Source organism: Pteropus alecto, unplaced genomic scaffold (assembly GCF_000325575.1).
Source record: "Pteropus alecto unplaced genomic scaffold, ASM32557v1 scaffold134, whole genome shotgun sequence".
NCBI classification, from domain to species: domain Eukaryota; kingdom Metazoa; phylum Chordata; class Mammalia; order Chiroptera; family Pteropodidae; genus Pteropus; species Pteropus alecto.
This window is the reverse complement of record NW_006436283.1, coordinates 1,228,044-1,234,616: the sequence shown is the minus strand read 5'-3', so window position 1 is coordinate 1,234,616 and position 6,573 is coordinate 1,228,044. Positions and strand designations below refer to the sequence as shown.

The 6,573-nt window shown below is 61.2% G+C and overlaps 2 protein-coding genes across 5 annotated transcripts in view; one reads left to right on the top strand and one right to left on the bottom strand.

Annotated features, from left to right (window-relative positions):
- Nucleotides 1–2,283, top strand: part of NDUFAF8 (NADH:ubiquinone oxidoreductase complex assembly factor 8) — a 2,584-nt gene extending 301 nt beyond the window's left edge. Inside the window, exons 2-3 of the mRNA XM_006912163.3 lie at nucleotides 9–119; nucleotides 1,943–2,283. Coding sequence (XP_006912225.1) covers nucleotides 9–119; nucleotides 1,943–2,065 — 234 coding nt within the window. The 3' untranslated portion in view covers nucleotides 2,066–2,283. The remainder of the gene's footprint in view (nucleotides 1–8; nucleotides 120–1,942) is intronic.
- A 2,424-nt stretch (nucleotides 2,284–4,707) lies between these two features.
- SLC38A10 (solute carrier family 38 member 10) overlaps nucleotides 4,708–6,573 on the bottom strand; it is a 35,713-nt gene continuing 33,847 nt past the window's right edge. For all 4 annotated transcript variants that reach the window (XM_006912162.3, XM_006912161.3, XM_025046986.1 and 1 more), the window contains one exon: nucleotides 4,708–6,393. In XM_006912162.3, coding sequence (XP_006912224.1) covers nucleotides 5,342–6,393 — 1,052 coding nt within the window. In that variant the 3' untranslated portion in view covers nucleotides 4,708–5,341. The remainder of the gene's footprint in view (nucleotides 6,394–6,573) is intronic.

Below are 6,573 nucleotides of genomic sequence, written 5' to 3'. Positions count from 1 at the left end.
GTCCCCAGGCCGCGGCCTACGGCAGGGGCGTACAGGCGTCCATGGCCCCGGGCGGCCACCTGAGGAAGGATCTGTGCGCGCAGGAGTTCCAGGCCCTGCGGAGTTGCTTCGCCGCCGCGGTAAGTGGGCGCCCCCACCCCGACCCACCTCCCAGCCCCGTCTCGGGGAAGGGACCCGCTGGCCTTCTTTCCCTTCTCCTGCGTTCGGTGTTGGGCGCTCGCTGGTTCTTCAGACCCACCAGTCCGCGTGACGCCCGCCGCTACGGAGCTAGTGCCTGACCGGTGGGTGGACACCAGCCTCATCATGACGATGGTGACAGAGGTGATGGTGTGCATGAAAGCGCATTCTAACTCCCTGTGGTGCTGTCGCCTGGGGGAAATGCCCAATACAACCCCAACGCAGGACTCCAAGGCGCCCCAGCACCCACCACATCTTAGCGTCATTGGTGGTCACGACCCCGCAGTATGTACGGTTGCAACCGTTGGTCCATCTAGCACATACTGAGGGGCTGCCAGGCGCCCCAACTTACCCCCACACAACCCCATTTTACAGAGAGGAAAAGGAGCGCCCAAAGGTCGTCCATGTATCCTGGCTTCGCCCCCATAACCAAGCTTAGGACAGGTTGAGAAGTCGTCCAGCCTAGCCATGGTGCTAGCCGGTTTTCACGGGCAGGAAAGTGGACTGGACTGTGGTGGAACAGTCTTTCTGCGCTTGGTTCTGGGCTCAGTTCTGCCTACAGTAGGCAACAGGAAGTCCCTTCCGTCTCTGAGCCACCGCATTTCCTGATTCCTCTGATCAAAAGCAAAGCCAGTGAAAGGCAGGTAAAGAATTAGTATTGGGGTTACATGTTTTCATAAAGGACTTGGAGAAACTGAGTCAGAGGCGCAGATGTGACCCGAAGTGGGAGTTCCAGACAGCTGGAGGAGGGGCTGCCTGCCCTGAGGCTTTAATGGCAAGGGTCTTGGGCTAGTACCGAAGGCGTCACCACCCTAGGTACCCCTGACTCAGTGGGTCTGGGGTGGGTTGTGATGGCGGAGGTCAGCTTGGCAGCATTTGGGGTCTGCGGCAGTTTTCTGCTGTTCCAGGGTCACCCAAAGCAGAATGGCTGAGGATGTGGACACCTGCTTCTCCAATTCAAGAAAATAGCTCCCATATCCACTTTTCCAAGGGCTCGGAACTCTTTGCACCTTCGTGGCAGTTAGTATGGCCGAGGCATGCCACCCTGCCTCACCAGTCAGCCCTCGTCACCAGCTTCAGATCCACGTGGGCTATTCATCCGCGACTGCACTTGTTCCTGGGACTTGTTCCTGCCTCTTGGTGGCTTCTCTGCCGCTCTCCCCAAGGGTCCAGACACTCACTCTGTGGTCACTGGCTGGAGAAACTTACATGTGAGATGAAGGTCAGACGCTCCTAGCTACACACAGGTGTTTCTCCATCACCTGTTGCGCTTAGTCATGAGTTGCCTGTTACAGGCGTCTGGTTGCCTGACGTACACCTTACATCCCTTTGCCTCCATCGCATAAAGACCTTGCGCTCAGGAGCCCTGCGCTGCCTCACGTGCCACCGTTCACTGGATGACCTAAGTGCAGGCCCCGATACTTGAGTGTTTGTCAGCACGAGGGAGCATGCTGCTGACCCCGCTTTTTGTCCATTCTGCTTGGTGGGGGCCGCAGGACGGGGCAGAAAGGGCTCGGACTCCAGCTCTGCCCCGTGAGCCCTGTCCCTGATGAGCGTGTCAGCTTCTCGGACCTTAGTGCTTCCTCTGCGAGATGCCTGGCAGGGGGACCTGGCTTTGAGGTGTGGGCACGCCTGTGCACTGACCAGCCGAGCCCAGAGCCAGGCTCTCTGTAAGGTGTTCGCTGGAAGATGGCATCTGGCGGGTGGTTGTCTTAAAGCCCTAACTTCGAAGGACCCTATAATGACAAAATACTTTACCTTCCAGGCCAAGAAGACCCTGAACAGAGGCCATCAGGAGAGATGCCCACCGCAGCTCACGTCCATTTGCAGCTGGAGGGCACCGGGCCAGGCTCCTGGCGCTGATGGCCCCAAGGTGCAAACATCGTGAAACATCTCAAGCCCTTAAGGCTGAAGGGGCTGGACAGTTGGGGCGGGCCCTGGGTACAGGGGGAGCAGCCCGTAGTGTCGTGTGCACGAGGCCTGGGCTGGAAAGGGCGCCAGCGATGAAGAGCATGCAGATCTCGCACGGTCTGTTCTGTGCGCTGGGGTGCGCGCGGGCCGTGCCGCCTCCGGATTCTCACTTCTTAAAGAATTCTCGTGAAAAAACTTTAGCTGAATTTTGTACAGCCTCTAGACGTAACTGCTGGTTTAGAGCAGGGGTGCCCAACCCTGACCTGCGGACTGGTACCGGTCTGTGGCCTGTTAGGAACCGGGCCGCACAGCAGGAGGTGAGCAGCAGGTGAGCAGCGAAGCGTCATCTGTGTTTGCAGCCGCCCCCCAGCGCCGACATCACCACCTCAGCTCCGCCTCAGATCATCAGGCGTTAGGTTCTCATGGGAGCACCGGTCCCTGGTGCCACCAAGGTTGGGGACTGCTGGTTTAGGAGACATATCAAAGATAAATGATGGGCATCGTGAGGGAGAGACCCCCCTGTAGGGAACCTGGTGCCGATGTTGGTCCAGAACTGGAGGGGGCGGGGCGCTCTCCTACAGAAGGCAGCGAAGACGAGGTGCCAGACGAGGGTTGGTTAGGAACCCAGCAGCTCCGCTACCACCCAGGCTGCAGGCCCCTGGCCCGGGTGGGTGGGGTTACCACCGCCCTCATGCAGCCACCTGGGGAGTCAGAGCCAAGCCCTCCTGACCCCTCTGGCCCCACAGCCCTTGTCCTGAGAGTGACACACATGCCTAGCAAGGCCAGGCAGGACCCCCAGAGCCACCAGCCCAGCGAGTACACAGGGCCTGAGCGCCATCCAAGTTCTCTGCTTGTTTCTTCCAAAGTGCGACTTCAGGACCAGCCCAACCCCCACAAGGGGTGAGACCTCCGTCTCTGCAACCTGTGTCCATTCCAGTGAAACTGCTCCCAGGGAGGCCTGGAGGGGCAGCTGTCCCTGGGGGAGTGGTTAGAGCCCGTCCTGCTGGGTGGTCACTTGATAGCAACCACTAGGATTCATGCCCTTAAACTGACGACAGGCCCCCTGGGAGACCCACAGCCTGAGGGCTGGAGAGAGAGGTGGCCAGTACCTGGCCTTGCTGGGCTCCTCACAGTGCGTACCTGGTGGGTGCGTCCAGCTGCAGGGTGGACTCCCCCAACCTTCCGCTCTCCACCGAGCACACCTGCCCCGGGCCCCTCCCAGAACAGTCCCACCGGGTGTTCCCTTGTGCACCTTTTCAAATTCCCATCCAGGGTGGCAGATGCTGCCACCACCTTATGTCTCCTGTCCAGGGCCACTGTGGGCTTGCTCTGCTGACCAGCCAGGCTGCACCCTAAACACCGACCTCAGCTCTCAGGGCCTCCCAGGTGCCCCTCCGCTTCTGGCCTCCTGGGCCTTTGTCCCGCCCCTCCGGCCTCCCTAAACTCGCTCCATCTTCAAGATGTCTGTTGACGGGGATGTGACGGGCGGGGAGGCAGCAAAGACGACTTCCGCTGTGGTCTGTACACGCGTCTCGGCCCTCTGGCGGGGCGCCTCACGTTCATGCACAGCCTCACCCCACCCCTCCCTGGCCTTCCCTGGTTCTCTGGAGCGTCCATCCCAGGCACGTGGGGCTATAGTTCCCCACAGGGAGGGTCACCCACTGGTGGCAGCTCTGGCCCATATCACTGGTTGCACCTTCCATCCACAGGAGCCGGATGTAGTCTGTGGTGAGAGGCACATTCAGCTCCTCCCTCCTCCCTGTGATCCTGGCACCCGTGACCCCATCCAGAGGTCTGCGGACCGGGAAGACCTTTCCTGAGGGGCTGCACACGAGAGCACTGACGGGGAGGAGTCTGAGTGCCAGAAGTGGGGCCTGGGCAGTGGGGTGGGGGGTGTGGTAGGAGAGTGACCTCGGAAGACATGAAACCGGGGACGGGAAGACCTCGAGTAGACAGGCGGAGGTGCCGGGAGCGCCTCGCCACCCAGCCGGCTCGCCGGGCTCCCTGCGGGAGCAGCACCCCAGCTCTCGGTTCAGGGGGAACGAGTTAGGCCTCCAGAAAGCTTTTATTACCCTTCTCTGGTCAGGCTGCCCAATGCAGAGAATTTACAATAAAAACTAAAAGTGATTTCAAAGGTGCAAGGGTAGAGCATGAGCCCCAGAAGGGGAGCCGGGCACACACAGGACAAAGCAGTGGAGGCCCTGGGCTCAGCCAGGACAGCCCGCGACACCTGCCAGGCCACCTACCGACGGTCTCACAGGCCAGGGAGCCACCACTGGCTCTTCTGCTCCTTGGAAACAAAACATCACAAAAGCCCTCCAGACAGATGGGCGGCCGCAGCAGACTCAAGAGGAGCCGTGGCCAAAACAAGTCGCTGCTTATTGCACGAACTCCCCTCCCTCATGTTGGTCACAGCACGCTGCAGCCACAGGCCTGGCACTGAGGGCCAGATGCGCTCCGGGCAGCAGCTCTGCCTGCAGACAGCGTCTCCAGGGCTTTAATGCCTCTGGTTTACACGTCACCCTGCGGTTTGGTTACTGGTCTGTTCTTCAGTGACCCGGGTCGCAGCTTTGTGCTCGTTTGGTGTCGGGCACCATCCAGGTAACTAACCAAGCAGACTAGCGTGGCATTTTTTATTTTAAGATCTCGTGATACTCCGGGGAACCACAGCGTGGAGCAGAGCCCCATTGCAAGGGCACCAGGGCAGCTCTCTGATGCCCAGTGACAGACTTGCTGTTCGAGCCCGGCCCCTGAGGCAGGAAGCAGTATGTGCTGTGAGCAGCAGGGCGAAGGCAGACTGTTTATTGAGCTTTTCTACAACACTCAGAGAACGCGAGCAACATAAAGCCTGCAGTAACGGGACCTGTGGCCAGGGCCGGTGTCGGCAGCCACGTGCTGGGACGAGTCGGCACGCAGAGGCACCAGCCGCCATCACGCATCCTGCTGCCACAGCCTCACAGGACCCACCTGTGTCACAATATGCAGATGGCGGGTTGCAGACAAGACCATAGCTGACGCCACATCTCCGTAGGGTCTTGGGTGGCCAGTGAGCTGAGCCACCTGGACAAGCGAAGAGGCATCAGTGACAGCACAGACCACCCCTGGAAGGATGTCACAGTGAGACAGGGCTTTCGGACCCGTACTCAGTGTGACCTCCGGGATGCAGTGCTCACTGTGCTCCAGGTTCGCCAGCAGCCTGGGCATGGCTGCGTGAGGCCAGCCGACCAGGAGGATGGTGGCCACTTGCAGGCACTCAGGCCTCCTCCGGGATCCCAGGCAATTGTTTGATCTGGCGGCTGTGGACCACATGCAAAGCGCCCCCTGCGGCCTGGCGGAGCTGGGTGTCCAGGGCGCTGCGGAGGTCATTGACCTGCACATCGGGCAGGGAGTTGAAGCTGATGATGACGCCATCGTCAGAGGCCAGGCCTCCGTCTGCACGAGGAGCCACATCCCGCCGCCGCCTCCGCAGGTCGGAGCCGGCCTGGACTTTCAGGTCGCGGTTGGGTTTGGCAAGGTCCGGCTTCTGCGCCCCAGGGATGGGCTGTTTGGGCCCAAGCTCAGGGTTTGGTCTCTGTTCAGGCTCTGGGACAGGAGCGTCCTCTCTGGGAGCGAGTTCGTTGTCCCCGCCCAGGTGGTCCCCACCGAGGGCCTCCTTTCTCGCCTCGGGGTGACCTCCCTGACCTCCAACAGAGACAGCTGGGTGTTCAGGGTGATGTAACACAGCCTGGGCCTGAGGGGCTGCTGCGCCCAGCCTGCGGGACAGGCCTGCAGGGTCCTGGTCTTGGCCCACTTGCTGGGGTCTCTCCACACCCCCTTCTAGGGCGCCTGCCTCCTGAACGGCAGCACCAGCGGCTGCCACCTCCTTTCTGGGTTTCCTCCTCTCGTGGGAGCCTCCACCAAAATTGTCCTGACTTTGCCTGGCAGAGTCCCCAGCATCAGGCTTCTCTGGCCCCCCAGGTGCCCCGGCGAGGCCTGGCTCGGGGGCCCGCTCCTGCACGCCCGCCTCCTTGGGCTCAGTGCCCTGCCACCCTTCCCTGGGCTTGGCCTGGGCTGCCTGGGGCTCCGTGTCCACACCACCACCACCACCACCTCCACCACCGGGAGGACCGGGTGGGGCTCCGCCTGCAGCTGCCTCAGGTTCCTCCAAGGCGCGCTGGTCATGTCCGGGGGGTGGAGAGGGGGGCCGCCCGGGAGCGCCGAGCTCAGGCTCCAAAGGCTGCAGGGGGTGCTCCGCCAGCCCTCCGTCGCGGGCCTCCTGCTCCTTACTCTTGGACACAGCCACCCCCGGCTCAGGCTGTGCGTCCACTGCAAATGAAGTCATCAGTTTAGCTTTGGACATAGCAGAAGCCACCTATGCTGGAACTGAAAGGAACCAGCTTGGCAGCAATTAAAAACTATGCGTCACAACGTAAACTTGCCCAGCAGGACGCAAGCCCATGGAGCCAGCTGCAGCAGACGCCAACAGTGCTAAGCAACGCCCCCTCC